Genomic DNA, 22,457 nt, shown 5'->3' on the forward strand with positions numbered 1-22,457 from the left:
CTACATTAGAAGAACAACAACAAAAAGCTTTGTACTGAGCTATCTTTAGGTAAAACGCATATGGGCAGCATGCGTTTTAAACAGACTTGTTGTCTGATGTTCCATTTTAAAGAGTTACCATGTTAACTGGCGACTTGTCCGTTTAATTTCATAGATACAACAGATGTTGAAGATGGGAATGTGATGGAAATTGTTATTAAACGCACATTTTATCTCTATTTTTGAAATTCTAATAAAAAATTAATCAAAACTCAATTGTTAAACATATTTTCTGTACTAAAAATCTGTCAGAACTTAGACAACCTCAAACGCATTCGGCTTAAAGTCGCCAGTTAGCATGGTAACTCTTCAAACCGTAACACCGGTAAGGATACTGAGTGATGTGAATCTGTGTCAGCATGTGTTTATAACCCGGAGCTAAATCCGTCAGCAGCACAGATGTAAAGAGCTAACATTTAGAGGCTTTTTAAAATAGTGGCAGCTTCTCTCTGTCTCTCTCTTGTCTAGTGTTTTTAAATTAAATCTCAATTATTCTCTTTACCGTTACCAAATGAAACGCAGCGGCTAACGGGCAGCTAGCACACAAGCTAACCAAAACAATCAACTCTTAGTCTTGTTTACAACATGACGAAACATACAAGGGCAGATTCAAAGTCAAAAATGAGACCTCGGGAGGAGTTAGACGTCTATTTTGAGCTATAAAACCCTTGACTGTACAAGCATGGAGACAGCTGTGGTCAGTGAAACAGGATGTAGAGAGGGATGGATGAAGGAAGGAGGGGGGCTTCAGACAGACAGCGCGACCGACTGAGCACAGACAAGATGAAAATAAACATACAGCTATCACTGCTAATAGAAAACTGTGGCTGCACACCTGCACCTTTACACACAACGTTAACATATGTTATCAGGGAGGTTTATAAGCTGTGACTCATTTGACTACACCTAAAAGTCCATACACGGTGCACCAGGCAGCACATCATTATGCTACTCATCACAGCGGAGAAGACTCTCATTATAGCACTTACTCAAACATGTCATGAGGTGTTTACGATCCAGCTGATGTCCAGAAAATTACAAACACTCCCGCTGCTGTATCAATGTGGTATCGGTGTTCCTGTGTGTGTATGAAGCTAAAGCAAGCCAGGCGCTACAGGGGTGTATGTGTCCGCTGTTCCCTCCGCTCAGCCTCGGGGTAAAAATGCACCCATCGTCCACCGTCCCGCGGTTGGATGTTAGTTTCCCATCGCGGCCGACGCCCCTGCACCCCACAGACAGGTACCGGACGGACCGCTGCTCCCTACGCCGCTCACAGAACCCGTGAACGGGCTGCAGTCTCTGCGTCCATCCGTAATCCCTTTTGCAAACCAGGGAGAGGGTGGAGGGAGGTGGAGGAGGAAAGGGAGGAGGGGGAGGAGGAGGCGGCTCCATGTGTTAAGTGAGGCCTTGCTAATTTTTTTTACAGTGAGGTGGTGCTGGACTGGGAAGCATTGATAACAGATAAGGACGAGTCTGAACTGAAGGGGTTTTCTGATTACTGAGGAGGCAGTGCATATTTGAGTTTTTGTAAATTAACTATATAAAAAGCTATCATTTAGCTATCATTAATCAATTAATCAATAAGCAGTTTTATTAAATAGGAAACGTGCTTCTTTTGTGGGGATTCAACTATGAAATGAGGCAAACATAAATACAAAAAATATTTTAATTTTGTAAAAAAAAAAAAAAAAAAAAGGTTCATTAGTCTATCTTTAATGCTGTTTGAATGATTTGTCATTTCTCTGCACTCCTGGAGTCTGGTACGGAATTTGATAAGAATGTATGATAGGCATATAATCATAATTTTCTTTTACATTTACTAACACTGTTATTTTTTTATTTTTCCACATGTTAAGTTATGGCTTTACAAAGCTCAATATGTGTCCTCTGTCAGTCCAAAAACAGATCCTTAAAACCAGTCTTTTCTTGCCCCTATATTTCTCTTAAATGCTGCATTAGTGGCAAGTTACAGACTCAATATTGCTGTGCCAAGAGTAATGACAAAGAATTTTATCTAAACTAGAGCATGGATTTGCTCAGTCATTCAAGAAGGATGTGTGGCATTTCCAACAACGGTCAGCAACACAAAAGGCACTGTTTCAAAAGATGACTTGATCAATATAAACAATCAGTGGATTTGGTATCTTGAACAAACTTAAGTCTGCCTTCACCTCCAGAGACCAAAGCTCTTATTTGCCATGCCTTCCCTAGTTATTTGGGATTAGTAGGACCTGATAAGTATCAAAATTAAACACTGTATTTCAACAAGTAGTTTAAAAAATATGTCCTAATATGAGGACAGTGGTTTTATTTTAGTGTACAACACAATACACTACTGTGTAGCAAATTATGGGCAATTCTACCAAATTTGCACAAAAAAGAGCTGGAAATATCCTAAAGAGTAAGAAAATCCCTACAATTTTGTATTTTGTAGTCACTTTGACTTGTAAATTGTTGACTTCTTTCCAAAATCTCTCCAAGCTTTATTGAACAATGAAATGATAACAAAGTCCTAATGTCCTCATGTGAGTACTTCCTGCTTAATGTGTAGTAGCCTGCTACTATTGATAAAATTGTCAAATTTGCATGCCATGTCAAATTACACACTTTACCTGGCAGAAATCAACAAGTTTCAATAATAAAATCCAAAGACTTTTTGTGCATTGACCAGTTTTGTGTCCAGAGTGGCTGCACAGAATTTTGGTTAGAATGGCAGACATCATCATCTACACTCATAATTGTAGAGTGTCCACAAATGAGGCTGACCGGTCTTCGTTAAGCAAAATAAAGAGTAATGGTGCAGGTAACACAAAATGTAATGTCCTCAAATGAGGGCGTAGGGTCGTAAGCAAAGGCCACAAAATGTATTTTACCATTTTATATTGCAAAGCTTCACTTTAACTTTTAACTACTATATATTTTTACACCATGCCATATTTATAATTTAATTCCACACTCTGAATTATGAGACAAGCTTTAATTTAATATCTTGCTTCCACTTGTATTGCACCTTTATTATATTTTATTCTTAATGTAATACTCTTCTGTTCTGTACTCTATCATGATAAATATTACACTGCTGTTTACGCAGCTTGTTTCTATTAATTGTACCATGTCACTCTATATCACCAATTGTTGCTTTAACCTACCATTTCTGAAGCAGGGGCTCTATCACAAGCTTCTCAGCTTTGCATGGCCTATAAGTACCATTGTTGTGGAATTATGCGATTTATGTTATCAGTGTCAGCACAGAGAATTTTAACTTTAGATAGTTTGATAAAGAAGCTATACAGGGACTGTGAAGTTACAATGTTTTTTCAGCCAGTATGCGAAGGAGCAGAACAAATTGTGTAAGATATTCAGTGTGAATAAATGCAGTGAAAATAAGTTCTTGTTTAAAAGAGAATTTTTTAAATGAAATAAATGTTAAATTAATTCAACAGTGGGTATAAAAAGCTGTTATACTTTAGTATTAATCGCCTAACATCTGTTTCCAACTAACCTTTACAAAAGCAGAAGAAGAAAAAAAGGCACTTTAACCAACGCAACTTCCAGTAGGTGTGAAACAGCAGAGCAAAATTTAGGACAGAACAACACAGTCAAGATTAGTGCTGTGTACAGCATCAGAATACACTGAGGGAAATATGTAATTTGGAACACATTGAATGTTAGCTGTACATACCTCATATTTTACTTTATATTACCAATTCTTATTCAAATTTGTATGTGTACTTTATTATTTGCTATTGTCTTTTTGTTACTGTAATGATGGAATTGCCCCTCTTATGGAGTTATCTTATCTTACCTTGCCTAATATTCTCTTTTCTGTTTCTGTAATGTGGATTTTTGTAGATTTTGTCTGTTTTCTTAGTTTGGTCTGTGACAGCAAATTAACTATTTTTGGATAAACATAAACTAACCCCAGTAAAGTGAGCACATGCCCTTTACTTCAGACCATTATTTCAAGTACTGTTGTCTACCAAATACTTTCCACCTGCCTGCTCAACTCTACATCTTCAACTTTCAAAGCAAGTATTTTACACTCATGTTTTATCTTAAACTATTATATTCCTTTGTATTCTATATTTAAGTGTTTCTTCTACTGAATTTCTGTTTCTTGAATCCTATTTTTTTGTACGAATAACTTAACACTTTATTTAAGTATATCTTCATAAACTTAAAATAAAGATGACCCAGCGATCCACCTGGCTCAAATCCAAGGCCCACGCAATCCCTTAACCCTCAATCTCTCTGTCCATCCCTCTGGATTAGAGTCCACATCATAATCCACGCTGGGCTGAGCCAGGCCTGCATCTTTACCGCTCTGTCTCTCTTCGTGTAATCTGCTTTTCTGAAGTTCCCCAATGGCCCATAATAGTGTCAGAGTTTCATTGGCCGGGTGATTGGGTATTGAGAAAGGTGCAAGAAAAGAGACTGAGCAATGCTTATAAGAACAGCTTACAGGAAATGAGTAAACAACATGTAAATGTGCTACTCTTAAGCCCTTTTCCTTCCTGCCTACAAAACACCTCAGAGAGAGAGAGAGAGAAATATGAAGGGAAACGCTGTGAGAGAACAGATTATGTCTCATGATAAATTCCAAGATGAAACATTTCACCACGTAAAACACAGAAAAAAATATGTATATGAAAGCACTTTATCTAAGCTAAGCCAGGACACAACCATACTGTCAGTGACCAGAATCAGACGACAGAAAATCTGAGGAACTGCTGAAAACCAAAGTAGATTAATTATCAGAGTATGTAAACATACCAACTAAATGCAGACGGTGTAAACCAGGAAGGTCACAAAGCTTCCCTTTGATATGGAGAGGTCACAGTGATCATTAATCGTAACAAGTCAGCAGGGTCACTGGGTTGCTCATTGACCTTGCCTAACATCCTTCCTTCATTTTAAGCTAGAATTTCTCTCCCTAAAATGTTCATCTTCACATCATAAAGTCAGCTGATATGTGGTGATATTTAAAGGACATGCATTCATACTGAAATCATGTGTAGTTGTTAACATCATGTTTGAATAGAGGTTTTACTAGGGTTGTCATGATGCCACATTTTTTATTGACTTAAATTCTAGAAAAGATCAAATTAATTTGATACCAGTTTCAATATCAAAGCAACAAATAAGAAGTCCTGGACACCTGAAACCATATTCGGGTAACTGATATCTAAGGCTAGTTCAATCAAATGATACTGATTTCAATACCAAGGCAACAAAAACAGAGGTCAATTGGGACCAAGTAACTGTAAAATTCTTGTTTTTAATGACATAAAAAGCAGCGAATGTACATTGCCTAATGTGTAATAATGTATTTGCAACATGCTGCATACTGTAGGCATTCCAAACAGTTCTCTCTGTCTCTTTTACTTTGGCAGCTTTTGTCTAAAAATACGACTTAAAATCTGCAGTTTTTTTAAAGCCTCAGTACTTTTCAATACCATGAATCATTAAAATGACTCAGACTCCACCATTTTAAAATTAGTGGTATTAAAGTGTTGAAGTATCAAACATTTTTGTTGACTTGCCTCAAGGCAACTCATTTTTTATTCTTCCTAAAAGAATAATATTTTGTACGTTTTTGATACTCAAAAAGTAGACCTAAAAACATATGACCTTAAACTACTGCCTACTGCCTATCTCTGAGTGGTCAGAGGGTATCATCACAGAGTCACAAAGCAGGATGTCTAATAAGGGAATCAAACAACTCTTTTTGAGCTCCAAACTGCCATATGACAACCCAAACTCCTCTGTATATTTCAGTCTTATTTTATCTCACAGCTTACAACCATCTCTGGAACAAAACTCATCTCCTTTCTGTGACAAAAAAAAGCCACAAACCAAGAACCAGGTCTACTTTGACCTCAATGTCCTCCATTATTGTCATATCGAAGATCTCGGAAGTTTCACACAGCTATGAGAAGCCCACCAATGTTGTGAACGTACTATCAAAGTATATGCTGTAATTGAAAACAAAGTGTCTGATACCAAAACTGAGTAAAGTGAGGTAAGTCGAGTTAGTACCACATATAAAAACACACCAAATGTTGTCAGCCTTCCATTAGAAAGAGAGGAATTTGAAAATTAAAAAAAGCTGTTAAATACTCAGCTGCTGTGTCGGAAGTGTATTGATAATACCTGCATATTTTTCATCAGTGGACTTCAGGCTGTCCCTCTGCAAACTGACAGGTAATACATGTCAGTTAAAAACAGAAAAGATAGAAACCATACAGAAAAGCAATGTCTAAAGATGGAGGCCAATCATTCAGTTTTTATGCTTGTTTTGCATTGAGTTCACATGAAAATAAGTAGAACAAGGTCTCTTCATAAGCTGAGTTAGCCTTCCTGTATTGGTAAAGGAAATGTTGGCCATGCAAAACAAGTAAAGACAGCCTAATTAAGTGTTTTCCATACTGACTCTAAGGTGCTAGGGCAAACCGTGCAGTCCACTAATGAGCACCTGAAAACTGTGCAGAATCCATCAGATTGAGTTGTGCCTTTATTACCTCCACCAAGGAGGTTATGTGGTGTGCAGGGTTTGTTAAGTTTGTTAGTTAGTTAGTTTGTTGGCAACATAACTCAAAAAGTCATGGACAGATTTTGATGAAATTTCCAGGAAATGTCAGGAATTGCATAAGGGAGAACTGATTAGATTTTGGGAGTGATCCGGATCACCGTCTGGATCCAGGAATTTTTTAAGGGATTCTTTACTATTGGGAGATATGGCTAATGGCGGAAGTCTGGCTCTCTGAGTGCTTTTCAAGTTGACCAGTGTTTTTGCATGAAAAACAAGAAGCATTTACATGTTAGATTATTTCAAGTTCCTTTGAAGTGGTGAGCAGAGTGCTCTTTATTTCCCACAATTGTGTTTAAAAACAAAAAGTGAGGGAGATGCCTTCTGTGGATATCGATTGACTCTAACAATAGACAATAGGGTGTATTATGTGAACAAAAACACAAATATAGAGATGACCTGTAACTGCTTGTCAGTTTATAGGTTCTGTGCATCATTCTAGAGAAGGGGATGAAAAATATCTCTGTGGAAAAAACATTATTCACCAGCTCTGAGAACAGGATGAGTCATGAACATTTTGTATGTTCTACAGATTAATAATACCTACAAAATGTTTTTTGGTCCCTCTTTGGCCAGACTGAGTTGTTTAAATGACTATCGGCAAAATCTAATCATCAAATGTAAATCAATGTTGCTATGAGGACAACACAACACTTTCATTGCTTATAAGAAAAAGAAACAATGTGCCAATCCAAGCCCTTTAAATTAGCAACTGCTGTTATAGATTGGGGAGCACAATATTATTAGCATTATACACCCAATATATCAGCTGTAAATATTAGGGTTGAAAGATTTGGGAAAATAATCTGTGATTTCCTCCCCCTAATATTGCGAATTTGATTAGGGGTTGCCCGGTTAAATATATGTCTGGTCAATTATTGAGACCGATATTTGGCATTCAGTCTGTTATTAGCATCTGCATTTCCTTTTACAGATAATCTATGAAATCAATGAACTAAAAGTGTGCTACTTTAGCTCCACTGCAAAGTGTGTCTTCCGTTCTGGCTTTAACTTTACCCTCCACAGACTCACCAGATGTCCTGTATACAGCACAGTCTTATTAGCTTAACGCCAAATAGCCAATCAACACGTCAGCCTGGGTGTTCCTGACACAGTGAGTGCATGGCATCACTTCCTGTTTACCTGCCATTTTTGTGTTGTTTTATACCCTTTCTCATGCCAATAGAGCAATGCTAAATGTTAATTTTACTTCATTTTTTGATCATGCAATTTTACTATTACCACATCTAGTACATTTTGTACATTATAATAAATGCATATCAGTTCCAAATATCAATAATCAGTCTCATAAACTGCTTATTGGTTTCAGTTCAGAGAAAACAATATCACTCGACCTCTAAATGTGATTTTACTATGCAATATTTTTTAAGTTTCTTCTGTTGTGTATTTTTTTTTCAACAAACACAAGCAATAAATAATTTTATATTACAAACAGCACACTATTAGATAAATTATATTACACACATCTCAGGATAAAGAAATATTGCACGTTCTGCAATCTGAAAACTGTACAAGGCAAAATTGCAATTTCATCTAAAGTTTGATTAATTGCCAAGTAAATGTTGGTCGGCTGTGAATATCTGCAATATGCACAAATGAGTCTGTGGAGTTTTAGACAGGACTAACAGACCTATGTCAACTGAAATCCTTTTCTTTATTCATCCTCATTCCTTAAGACATGAAAAGGGTCAACTGATGTTGGTCTTTCCGGGCTGATATCGATACGATTATTAGTAGTGTATAGACCGATAACTGATATTTGGAACTGATAAGCATTTGTCATGACAAACAAAATAAACTTAATGTGGCAAAAGTAAAACATGCATGTTTAAGAAATTAAGGAAAATAAACAATTTACAACTAGCTCTGTCAACATGAGAAACAGCACAAGGCAACACAGTAGCAAAACAGGAAGTGATACTCCCTGTGTCAGTGTCACCCAGGCTTCAGTGTTGGTTGGCTGGTAGTTGCTGGTCATATAGTGTTGTGGTGAGACTGTTTAGTAAAAAAAAAAAAAAAACAGCAGAAGACACGCCTCGCAGGGGAGCCAAAGTAGCACACATTTGAATCCAGTGATTTTGGCTGATTATCAGCAAACAAAATGCTGATACCAGTAATCGTCTGAACGCCAAATATTGGCATCAATAATCAAATCAGCCAGGCCGATTGGTCTATCCTTAGTTTAAAGTACTGAAGCTTTTGGCCTAAATACATTTATCTATCAGTCCTATGATAGTCCTATGGCATTGTCCTATGAGCAAATCTGTATTTCCTTTCTACTGTCAAATTGTTAGCAAGTAAAAATTCGCTATTTCCTGGAGCGGAAACTTAAAAGAACACAAGACCTAAAAAACAGATATAGCCAGCTTCTAATAGCATATCATATTTTGTTATGAGGCACATACATCTCTCTTGAGAAGTGACCATTGAAAGCTCTTCACAATTTACTTTATGCAACAGTACATGAAAAAGAACATTTATCCATCTTAAACCATGAAACGGAGTACCTGCAGAAGATACCCTGTTCATCACTAAAACGATTTCAGATAACCAGCCTGATAAGAAATAGACCTGCATTTTAAACTTCTCTTATTTTGTTAAAAAACAATTTATACCTAGCTTTCCAACCAAAATGAAGCACTTAGCCATAAGAACGCTTTACATACTAATAAAAGGTGAGAACAGTTCTTATGTACCATAAAACAAATGCAGTGCAACAACAACGGAAACCCTAAGATGGTATGCAATGGTGTGACTTCAAACCCTGTCATAAATCCAGCTCAGTATCAAAGAAAACTAGGCTTACACCTAGACTGTGAACTTTAATATATGCCTTCAGACAGCACTTTGTTCCTCCTGATGTATTGAAGCCTTACTATATAAATGTCTGCTTTTTAAACTGATGATAAAAATCTACACAGGTTAACTGTAGTGAAATCTCTGACTCATCTCAAGTGGCTTTTGTGCTTTGTTATCCACAGCTGATTGAATCTGTTAAAAACTATCCACCTGTAAAAAAAAAAAAAAAAAAAACATCTGATAAAAGGTTGTAGGGATGGTGTGATACACTGCCTTTGAGACAAGTGCTAAGGCTTTGTTTAAGCTGTCCAGCAAATGTAAATCAACTGTGTCAAGCTGTACAAACACTTCAGAGTGGACTAGAAATTGTTATGGTTGTTTATTTTGCTGCTTATCTGATTTATGGCTTGCATAACCTTGTGCTGGAGCCTTGTTTTGAAAATTAAAGCTGTAAGGATTTTCCTGGTGTTGTTTTAACTTGTGTTTTCCTCTACATGCTGCTTGAGCTACATAAAAAGCTTTCTTCATTGGGAAACACATCCGTCAACTCTTATTCTAAATGCAGTAACTGATATCTGGAGAAGTTTCACTGCTATTTTGCCAAACATTATAATAGGATAATAAAATGATGTGTAAATGAATCAGACAAGGGCACAGCTGTTTATATGGAGCACAGGGAGATTCACCCTCTGCTTGCCCTCTGAAGCCCACTGCAGTGCTGCCTAGACCCTCCTCTGATTGGACTCGGATGACATCATCAGACACAGACAGTGTTCCCATTGGCTGAAGGTGATGTCATGCTTTAGGGGAAGGATAAATGGTGCATGAACCCCGCCTCTAGCTCCTTGCGACTGACCCAGCTCTGTTTTTCCTTGCTGTCACAACATTGGTCTCACTTTGTTTACAGTTTACATAACCTTGCTGCCTCACTTATTTAAGAGAGAGTATCGTTCTCAACAGCTAGTACTAATCTTATACTCTTTTAAACTAATGCAGGGCATAATATCCATGTGTTTTTAGTTTTAAGTACATGGCAGCAAGGACATCTTGCTCTATTACTTTAATGCTACTGGCCTGCTTTTTTATCCAATGTCACAGCGTACCATTAATCAACTTAATCAGGATTTTAACCATGTAATCTGTCCTCACTAGTTTTAGCCATTAGCTAATTATCTCCAGCCTGTCCAAAAATAGCTGACCTCATGTGCCAGAATTGAGAACAACTAAGCTCAAATCTGTCAGATGTAAGGCCTTTTTACTCCCCATTGACATTCACAAATTAGAGGCTACACACTCCTGTCAGTCACTGCAGGCAAAAATCTGGCCTCACAAGGCCTGAATGCAAATTGGCTGAGGTTTTACAGAGCTATAAACGTGAAATACTCATGAGACAAGCAAACATAGCACTGCTGATGTGAACAGTCTGTTCTAAACCAATGAACCCTGCATGCTTCTGGAAGATAAGCGAAACTATTTGCAAAGAGAAATCTGTTGGTTGAATGAATGAAGGAAGTACAAGCTGCAGCTTATTTCATTATCTCTTTCCTCATGTTCTTTTTAATCTCTGGCTGGTTACTTGGGCTAAGTCCAGCACACTAACCTGCAGCTGTCACAGTCAGAGTCTCTGCTCAGCAGGCTCCTGAGAGACCAGCGGGAGCGCCGGCTGGGAGAGGGACTACGAGACCAGGACCGAGATGGTGGTAAGAGGAGGTCCTGAGAGGGGCTGTCCTGTCCATGCTCTTCCCCTTCTGTGTGACAGGCTGCAAAGGGGGAGGGCGACAGGCTCCGATGTCTAATTGTGCCCTTATCTGCAGTTTCCTCTTCTCCAACTTTTTTACCCCATTGTCGTTTAGGAGAGCAGCCTTGCTCTTCCTCATTTCGTTTCTTAGTTCGGGTCCGGCTACGGTGGAAGCGACCTTGGCGACTGGAGCGAGCCTGTCTGGGGCTTGGTGAGCGAGACCAGGACTCTGTATCTGAGGATGGCGGCAGGACAGTCAGCGTTGGAACGGGGACAAGCTGCGCCAGAGTGACACTTTCTGGTCCCAGAGGAGAGGTCATAGTCATCATTAGAAGTTAAATTTCTCTTTCAGCCAAGGCAAGGACATCAGAAAGGGCTTGCTTCATCTTCAGAGCTGGCTTACCAAGACATTTAAGTCATACGACAGATATTTTGAACCAGGGTGAGCACATCAAGTCCTCCCTCCAGGCTTTCAACTCAGTGTTGCTTCATAAAAATCGATTTATCAAGCAACACAAACAGCAACGATGATTCATCATTCTCCATATTTCCTCTGAATTCACACCAGTGAAGTTCATTTCTTCATAGGTGGTGAAATTGCAGAACAGTTCATGATTGACAGCATAGTTTCCTGCACGCTCAAAAAGGTTACAGCAACAAGTGACAAAGCAATAATGAGGCCTTGCAGATATTCTCACAGGCCTTTGTGTCCATAATGAAATCCATTGTCAGTAATCCAATCAGCATATGATGGCTGAGAGTGAGTAAAATATCGTGCCTTTTCTGTTTTCTTTAGCTTGTGTGCCTCACTCCCTCCTCCTCTGCACCTCTTACACTGTCCAGTGTCACGCTCTGTCTTCAGTACTCTGCTTTCCTCCTTTAGGCTGACTTCAAGCTTGCATTTGTATTATCAGGCTCATCTTCTCAATAGACGAAGTTCATACAGAGACAGACCTGTATCTGGAGGAAGCTACCTGAGGAGTAAAAAAGAGCAGAAACTTTTTGCATTCACAAGGCCAGCCTGAATCTAACTACTACTTTTCTAGAGTATATTGCCTGGAGTATGAATCATTAATTAGGACTATTTCGGTCTGGTCGTTGATACTACTCTGGGAATATGAGGTATCATATGATGATGGTGATTAAATGGTATCAAATAACTGTTCCTGGAAGAAGGCTGATCAATACAGTTGATTTGTGGTGGGGTAATTTTAGGTACTGTTATAGAAGCCCATTTTTATGCAACTTTCTCCCTTAAAGTTACTCAGAAAACTGCCAAAACTAAGTGATATCGGGGCTGATAGAAATTATTGTGTGCTTATCAGTTGACAGTAGGGCTGGTCATTCAATTGAAATTAGATTAAATCATAACATATGGCCTACTTCAATTTTCAGATCACAGAAGGTGCAGTTAAGGTTAAGAGACACTCAGTTATGGTTTAACTAAGTGTCAAAATACCCATTTAATACATATTTTATAAGGCTGAGCAATTAATCAAAGATTTGACTAAATCACAATATGTCCTGCTGCCATTTTTAAATCGCAGAAGTTATTTCTTTAACCTGAAATGCTACTTTGATACATTTTTATAAATTTTTTGCATGATCTGCTCTACACATCATGCAACATTCTAGGGCTGGGCAATTCATTGTAATTAAGATTAAATCGCAATATGGTCTGCTGCAATTTTCAAATCACAGAAGTTGAAATCTTTCTTTAACTTGAAATGTGTCAAAATACCAGTTTAATAAATCAACTTTTTGCAACAGCAGAGATTTTATGCACATTATGCAAACATTCAAGTGCAAATATTTTTATAATGGTTTACAAAAATCTTCCTTTTTGTATTTTATATATGTTTTTCTTAATTAAAATGAGTGACATAAAAATAATAATGCCCTTACACAAAGCAAATGACGTCAAATTTGCAATAAGAGCAAAAATAGTATAGTATGCTCATTCTATCTGAATCTTATGAAGCCTAGCGTTACTTTATGAAAGGCAATCCCCCAGCTGCCATCAGCTGGTAGCTAGCTTCACCTCCTCCACCCCAGCCGCCGAATATTTCACAAAAATCCTACTTTCCTTGTCTTTGTGTGTTTGCCTATTTCAATGAGAATGACATAAAGTAATCATCCTCCTCGAAACATCAATTCATACTGAATTTCTAATGAGTCTAAATTAGGGGTGCACCGATTGCAATTTTCTGGGCGATCACTGATCACCGATCTTTAAAAAGCCTGACCTGCCGATTCAGATTTTGGCTGATACTGATTTTTTTATAACTGACAGCATACACCTTCAACGTTCCAATCTTATTTTATTGAATAACATTGAACAATACCCGTGAAACAATACAAAATTGTTGTTTTAACTGCACATGAGGGTGTTCCCTCGATTGGTGCACCCCTTGTCAAAATAATGGCAATTAGATAAATCTTAAGAATTGTTATGCCTTCCTTAAATCTACCAAACATTGTTTGTTTTAATATATAATGATGTATTGCTTGTTTTTTGAAAATCTATAAGATAAGCTACTTTAAAAAATAATTGAACATTAAATCATGATTCAATATTTGGGGGAAAGAAAAATCACAATTAGATCATTATCCCACATTGTTAAGCCCCTTCTTGACAGAATCATAGATATTTCATCTCTTCTTGCTGTCAAGAAGTCTCATATAAAACAGAATATGTTTTTAAGTTGAATACCAGAACTTTTGCCTTCCAAAACTGGGCAGAAAGAATACACACACTGTCTCACATGGCAAATACCAGACATAAACAACACCCTCTGAGAATGCATGGTTCACACAGCCAATAACAAGGTCTAACTGAAACTAGAGACTACCAAGGTTAGTTATATCTACATGAAAACATACTGCAGATGTGTCCTCCAACAGGGAATGGTTGTGTGTTTGTCACTCCATTGTTTGCCTTCAAAGCAAGGGCCCAAGCACGTCTGACAGTATTTGCTATGATCTGTTTGAACAAGAACAATCTTGGCACAGACTTGTTTGTCCACAGTAATCCCATGTAATCCCTGTGCAGCCTTCACTCTTAAGTTCATACACGCCTTACCTTTTTTTTCCATAAAACACAGGACAACTCAAAACTTCAAGAAACGCGATCACGCACAAAAACAGGGCGATTTCAATTGCAAGAACGACATTCAAATTTCATGAACATGAACAGACGATTATGGGTAGCCAGATTCATCACTACTTGTTGCTGTTTCCATGTTATCTTCATAAGCTCATCGCATTGACGATTATGGGTCAGGAGAAGCATTGCTAACCTGTTGAATAAGTTTGCATTTGAACGCCGTGGCGCACAATGTACCACAGAAATAAACCGCTTACTGATACAGCACAGAAACAAAAACTCTGCAGCATAGCACACTGGGGCTTGAGTTATATCCTACCTCCCATTTGACGAGTTTCCTCCGTTTCTGCTATCCTGCTCGGCCTCGAAAACCAGCCGAGCAACGGTGCGGGGGGTGATGTTAAAATCCACTTTTTCACATGAACACATCAACATACTTCGCAGCGCAAAGAAGCATCTGCCGGCTTCAGCTAACAGTTAGCCGTTATCCAGCTAACCAACTTAAGCTAACGTTACCCCCCGACCCGTGGAGGCCGACAGCTCAGGAGAAAGGACTAGCAGCCTTTAATTTTCAGCACAGAAAGTACTACGCCGACGCCTTCCATTTTCTCTTTAAAAGCACTCCTGTTTAAAACATAGGGTTTAAACTAAATTTAAAGCTAATGAACAAAGTTAGCTTGGCCTTAATGGCGTACTAACTGGGTTTAAAAGTGACAGACAATACGGTTTATTGTCGAAAAGTGAAAAGAGACGAAGTCAGTCAGTTGGGCGCTGAACCTCGTACGAGGGGCGTTACAAAAGATCACATCAGTAACGATATCAACCATTGTTTTTGTTTTAAAGGAGACAAACACACAAAAATCCACTTCTACCAAAAAAAATGGGAAATTCAAATAAAAAAAACATAGACAACTTGAAGAAGAGAACGCATCCATAAACATAAAAACGGAGCACCCCTCCGACAAACTTTATGGTACAGTCCTGGGAAATAACTGTTCAGAGGATGTGGCGAAAGGAGAAGAGGAGTGTTTACTTTTCTCAAAGCCCATTGAAAGCTGTTTTCTTGCATTACATTTTGATATATGAGTAACTAAAGATTAACTAAACTAGCTACACTCACTAACAGCTCCAACGACTGATAAGAGATTGTTTTAATGCGAAGAGCCACAAACGAATCAGTCCCAGACAGACTATTTCTGTTATCAACCGCGGCTCTAATGTATCTCTAACTGGAAGTCAACTGCATTTTTTTTCTTTACGCTCTTCATCACGAGCAACAGGTAAATGCATAGTTTTGGCATGATTTCAGAGCTAATTTGAAGGGAGATAATGTGTGATCAGAATTAGTGGACAGAGTCTTTGCGACCCCCTGTGTCCAATGAGGTTTATTGCAGCCTTTAACTGAAATATGATAGCCTTTACCCCATCATGGAAGCTACCACAAAAGATTCTTACAAACTGAATAAAGAGTATTGATATCAAACAATTACTCCCTCAAAATTGCAGTTACTATTATATTATAATTAATCAAGCAGCAACATGATGTAGAATGAGTATGCCAATTTGTGAATTGATCTCACCCCTCACTTCCTGCAGCAGCATCACTTCGAATAGTCTCATGAGGTGATAGTAGAATCCTGAACACATCCAGAGAGGAAGGATTTAGATAGGAAACCTTGTCTGCAACAGAAGAAAAACATATTTCTTTCACTTTCAGTCAAGATGATGCTTTTATGCAGAGAATAAGCAGCTGATAAACACGACCACATATATGATATTTTCTCAGTTGAGGGGAAATTATGATGATTTTAAAAAATTATATAGATTGATTATTTTAATGTTTATTGAGCCAGGAGTTAAACTGTCGACATTGATTAAATGTTTTTTTCCAAGAGTGTCATGGCTAAGATTGGCAACAGCACAGCTAAAGAAGTTTGTGACAAACAATGAGCAGTCGTCGTACAACTTAATATGGCGTACATGGATACATACATATATATAGCCATAGCCATAGCCATATTTGTCTGCCTTCAAAGTCACTTATGATCTTCTTAAAAGCATCAACTCTTTCATACCTTAAAGCAGTGGTTCCCAAAGTGGGGGTCAATACCCCTGAGGGAGTCACGAGACACTAAGCAGGAGTCACGGGATGATTTCCAAAAAAAGGCTAAATTTCCTCAATAAAACCTCAGTAAAAATTTGGAAAAAAAGGCTAAATTTGAAATAATTTAAAGTGGTATAATTCATCCATTATTACAGCTAAAATGAGTTCAGTTTACAATAAACAATAGTTAATAGAGATTCCTGCAGACCCTTGAAAAGTCTTAAATAGTCTTAAATTGCACATTTGAAATTTAAGGCCATAAAAAGTCTTAAAAACTCTGATTTTTACCAATGAGGCACTTTGACTAAGACATATCCTTCTCCAATCTTTGTTTTTTAGCCAATCTTATAGGATCTTAATTATCTTTCTCAGCAACATGTAAATATTCTCCATGATTCAGGGAATTCAGTATTGGATGTTCTAAATTTCCTGGGGAGGACACAAGAGCCCGCTCTGATTTTGTCTGACTCACTGTGAAATAATAAACTTGGTACTGTAGTCAAACACTCCAGTTTTCGAAGATCTGGGCTACAAAGATGCCCACTTAAAAATGCTTGCAGCCCTCCCTTATTTTGATCGGTCTTCCCTGAAAAACACTTTTTTTTTTTTTGCTTTGATAGTTAAACTGTTTAGAATCAGCTCAGCATACCCAAAAAATGTTGTTATGATAAATTTCAATATAAAGTATATTAATAGAACAGGGCAGTAAATGTGGCAGTAATAATATTTAAATTTGGGTGTTTATGACAAAAACCTTTATGCCCAATACCATTAGATATTTCAAAAACAGTTCATTAAATCAGTAAACTCAGCCCTGGTGTACCAAGAAATCTCATGCTTTTCATTTTTGACAGTTCACGTGCAAAAAGTGGTATTCATTTTTCTCATTTTCTGTCTTTAAAAGTCTTAAATTTGACTTTTAAAAGCTTGTAGGAACCCTGTAATAATGAAATTTGTGCTTTAATGACATTAATGTCTATAAAAGCTCCTAAAAATGTAATTTTGGACATGATCCATTATGACTTGAAGAACAGATTCAGAATGTGTTTTTTTTTTTTATCTTAATCTAAAATAATGTTTATGTTATGCCAGATTGAAAAGAAAAGTCTAACAAATTTTCTCAAATTATTTACAGGAATGAGTGGATAGTTGTCATTTTTGCTTAAATACTGTATATAGAAAATGTTGAGTTATAAAAGTGATTATCATCTTAATAGATGAACAAATGTTTCCCTCCTAAACACACCAGCTATCAAAAACATGAATATTTTATGCAGCTAAAAAAGAAACATATCTCTCACCTTATCTGCAGGACTTAGCAGATAAGTTACATATTTACTTTAAATACTAAAATAAGCAAAGAGTGGCAAAAGTAGCTATACATGTTCCTTGCTGAAAATAAAAATGATACAGATTTGCTGAAATGATTGTCAGGAATGGTCAGATGATCTGCCTTTTTGTGGAAAATCATCCAATTTTGAGTCATAGAAACAGTCGCTGCCTAGATTTGTGATAATCTGCTGAAGAAATGTGTCAATTCAGCTGTTTTGGATTAAAAGGAGCAGCAGTGTCTCTGTACTGTACAGGGATGACTTCTTCAGCTGTGTCACATTTCTAATCCCAACACCAGATCTGTACACACTGCATATTTCAGTCTTATTTCCATATTGTTCTGGCACACTATTCTAAACACACACCATGTCAGATATCCTCACAGTACACACTTTTAGAGGAGAATTTTGCAGCACTGACAGTGTTACATCCTACAGCATGTAGTCTGAAATCCTGCACAAAGTAATTGGTCTTTACCTGTCTGTTTTAATCTTCAGCCAGCAGCTGCTTCCTTTCAGATCGATGGTAGAGCATCACGGTGACTTTGCAGTTTCAAAATTGTCCATACGTTTACCATCTCCAGTCTTCTCACACTCGGTGTCTCCCCTCCTCCTGAGATCCTCCGGCTCCACTACGGCGCAGAGATCTGAAGTCTGTGTTACATACGCAGACCCCGGTAAGGCAGCACTCCAGGACAGCGGGAGTTGTGCTGCTGAGCACCTCTGGCTGCTGAATCGCCGACTGGAAACTCGATCTGTGCTAAAAATAAAAAAACATCACCAGCATAACGAGAAAGGAGGTGTGCCACTCGCTGTGTGTATGCTTGTGTGGGGTCACAGAGGGGCAGCCCACCCCCCCTACATACACTCACACTCACAGGTTTATCATATGTCAACATTTCCTTGAAGTTTCCCCCCTCGTGCGTGTCCCCAAGGTCTCCCTCTCCCTCTCTCTTCGTCACATGTGTGTCATTTTCAAGATAGCTCTGCAGATTTTTTTTTTTTACTATCATTATCATTCACGCGCTCACACAAGGTTAAAACAGGCAAGGACCCTTATCAAGAGCGCAGTGCTTTACTGTCATCTGGTTACATCACATGACAACATCCCTGACCCCCACTGCAGCCAAATACACAAACACACAAGCACACACACCAGGCTGTGGGACAGAAGCACAGCATATGTCCTACCCCTGAACACTGTTTTTCTTTCCTTTACATCAGAGGAGGGCGTGTTTAATCTGACAACAAGGTGATTCTCTTTAAAACAAAGTCATTACATTCATCATGTCAACACGCAGGCTGCAGCGACCACGTGAATCTCTCTGTCATGGCTGTCAGATTGAGGTCTTCAGTCACTGTCTGTTTTGTCAGCCTTGACTCCAGTGGCCTTGTTTTTCTGACAGGCATTGACTGACTTTGACAGTTAAAGACACTTTATGCTCGTATTTACACAGAACATTATCCAAACTAGTGTTAGTGCTGAACAACATTCATTCTTGTGGTAAAAGTCATAAATACATGTAGGTTATTGTACCTTTTCCATAAGAGAATGATCAGATAACATAATAACTTCCATTACCATACAAATAAGTCAGTATATACATATGATTCGCAGGGGTGTTCCTGACTTACATACTCAAATCCGATTGGCCAGATTTGTCCTATTTTTGATAAATCCTCGGATGTCTTTGCATAAAGGAGAAGGACCATCAAGCTTCTTTTCAAGGCAAAGTTCAAAAGCCAGCATCTGCAATGGTGCAGGAGTGTATTAGTGCCCATGGCATGGGTAACTTGCACATCTGTGAATGCACTATTAATACTGAGAGGTACGTCCAGGTTTTGGAGAAACTAATACTTCCATCTAACCTTGCAAAGCAGGTGGATTCGCCTGTTTCCGTGTTTTTCTCTGGCAAGTCCATCTTTAGCCAATCACACTCCGAGTGTTTTTTCAAAGGCTCTGCCCTTTTCTAAACACTGTCTATGGAAGGGTTTCCAGATGGATGTGTGAAACACATCCATCTAGCGTGGCAGGTTAACTTCCATCCAGATTAATTATTTTCAGGGACCTCCCTGCTGATTCCAGCAAGACAGTGCCACATTCTGCAGAAGTCACAATAGCATGGCTTCACAATCGAACATATAGGTACCTGATGAAAGTCCTGACCTGTCTCCCATTGAAAATTGGCTTTACCTTTTCTTTTTCTAGATTACTTTTTGTGGCTTGTGTTTAGATAGGGCAGCTGAAGAGAGACAGGAAATATAGGGAGAGAATGGGGGAACACATGCACCAAACAGCGCTAAGATCAGGAATCAATCCCACAGCCAGTGCATCAAGGACTACAGCCTCTGTAAATGGATGCTTGCTCTACCAACTGAGCTAAACTGGTGCCCAAAATTGACATTATTTTTATGTCATGATCAAGCATAAAATATGACAATGGAAACCCCACGCTGTTGAGACACTTGATATGCACCTTGAGTAGTAGTGTCTTCAGTAGATGCCTACAGGGTGTTAGAAGGAAAGGTGATGTAACACAGTGGTAAACATGCTACTGTCCCAACTTGATGTATTGCAGGCATCAAATTCAGAATTTGTTAAGTTTGAGCATTTGATATATTTTCTTTCTGCTGCATACACTTGAATATAGGTTTCTGTCCTTGTCTAATTTTACCAAACGTCCAAACTTTTTTGGAATTGGGGATTGTATTTACTGATATTGCAAACAGAAACAACAACATATTCAGACAACAAAAAATAATGCCACTGCAGTTAAATGTTTAAAAAAAAAGTGTCCTTTTTAACCATTGCAAAACTAATGTTTAAATAACAAGGTTTACACATGCCTTGGATTTTTAAAATCAGTCACTGCCAATCCCCTGATACTACAAATGAAAAGACATGTGGAATAATCAGGGTTTGAGGAATTCCTTTAAATTAATATGAAATAAACTATTTTTGCTGCAAAGTGCAGACCAGTGCAACTGGTGCATGGCAACAATGGGGATTTAATAAGGAGAAATTTAGCAAACCATGTATAACTAACAAAAAAAGAAAAAAAACACACACAAAAGGAGATACAATGAGTTTAAAAATCTAGTTCAATTAAATGGTTTGCATGCAAAGAACATCAGTTAAAAGTGCATGGGTTTTGTTTTGTTTTGTTTTTTTTTTCCCAGAATAGCATTCAAAGGATTTGGGAATAACACTGATCTATAATAGAGACGAATGTGGATCAGAAGTTAGGCCGTCTCACATCAGAAGGTTGTGGGTTTGATCCCCAGTTCCAGCAGTCACCTGTTCAATGGTCCTTGGGCAAAAATACTTAACCCCAGTTTGCTGCCACTGCTTCATCAGAGCGTGTAAACCGGTATGAATGCATTTGAGTGGGATTGGCTAATGCTGATGACCAATTCTCCATACCCATCAGTGTGTGACTGAAAAGTGCATGGAGTGAGAGTATGAATGAGGTGTGACCTTGCCCATGACTGAGCAATAGATCATACATAGACAGCCCCCTCACACACACACTCCCTTCCATTTCTCTCTCTTTCCTCTCTTTTTGAATAACAAGGGAGGAAGAAAACAACAATTATGATTTAAGATAATATATTTATTTACATTTATTTAACCAGGAAAACCCTGAGATTAAGAATCTCATTTACAAGAGTGTCCTGGCCAAGACAGACAGCAGCACATTTAACAGACACAGATGTAAAAATACAGAGAAATTACATTCAAAGAAAAACAAAATCAGATGCCTTCAATCTACTTTTAGAACAATTTAGAGACCATGTCCTGAGGACATAAGGTCTCCTGTAGCAGACCCATCTCAAAGCGGACTGACTGAGCCACAGAGCGAAGGCTGTAGTTTCCAAAACTTTTCACTTGACCTTAAACCTGAATGCAACCACACTAGTATGATTGGAAGCAGATTTAGAATAGAGAACAGAGAGACGTCTCGCACACTGCAGGGCTCCAAAAATATAATTATTTATTGCACCAACGTGACGTTTTGAGCAGAGTAGCTCATCATCAGACTCAGATTTAGAATAGCCTTATAAATAAGGATGTGCCAATGATTTAGCCCACGTGTGGTCAAAGAAGACCAACCAACTCAATCATACAGAATACAACGATGAGTTAATTGAAGAAAAAAAAAGAAAATACCTTCATTTTCTCTCTTACTCTTCCCGTCCCACCCATCACGTTCCTCCTTTTTATTAAGTCCGTTATTGTCTGATTACAATTAGGAGACCCTTTCTCAGTCACCCACCGGCCCTTTGGTGTGAGCTGGGCAACAGGCACACCTTCTTCCAATACCATATTTCATTTTTTTTTTACTATATTTAACCTGAATAAAAATAACTCTTTTCAAAACAAAAAAAAAAAAAAAAAAATGTATTTATGCCACAGTAAAATATGGCTTTCTTCAAGAAGTAAACCCCTTTTCTTAAAACAGAATTACCTTTATTAGGTAATGATAACAATATGGATGGACATATTCGGAAATTAATGTTTGAAGTCAGGGTGCCAGAAAATAAAACTGATGAAACTGAGACAACTTCAGGGGGAAAATAATTAAAGAATTGCAAAAAAAATAAAGTCTGCAAAAATTAGCAAAAAAATCTGCAAAAATTCTCAGCTTCTAATTAAGTTAACTGTAAGCCAGCACACTTCCACCAGTGCTACTGATCCAACACGCATGCATCTGCCTCTTTGATAAATC

The 22,457-nt window shown here is 38.0% G+C and overlaps 1 protein-coding gene across 3 annotated transcripts in view; it reads right to left on the reverse strand.

Moving 5' to 3' along the window:
* The window catches only part of gramd1a (GRAM domain containing 1A), a 52,994-nt gene extending 34,664 nt beyond the window's left edge, over positions 1 to 18,330 (reverse strand). Inside the window, exons 1-3 of one of the 3 annotated variants that reach the window (XM_041793163.1) lie at positions 18,206 to 18,330; positions 15,873 to 15,972; positions 11,049 to 12,160 (exon numbers count right to left, since the gene is read on the reverse strand). In XM_041793163.1, coding sequence (XP_041649097.1) covers positions 11,049 to 11,515 — 467 coding nt within the window. In that variant the 5' untranslated portion in view covers positions 11,516 to 12,160; positions 15,873 to 15,972; positions 18,206 to 18,330. Of the gene's footprint in view, positions 1 to 1,028; positions 1,331 to 11,048; positions 12,161 to 14,611; positions 15,049 to 15,872; positions 15,973 to 18,205 lie in introns of those variants that run through there. The other 2 variants (XM_041793164.1, XM_041793165.1) reach the window with 2 other exon arrangements.
* Positions 18,331 to 22,457: the final 4,127 nt, after the last annotated feature.

This window comes from Cheilinus undulatus, linkage group 8 (assembly GCF_018320785.1).
Source record: "Cheilinus undulatus linkage group 8, ASM1832078v1, whole genome shotgun sequence".
Lineage (NCBI taxonomy): Eukaryota > Metazoa > Chordata > Actinopteri > Labriformes > Labridae > Cheilinus > Cheilinus undulatus.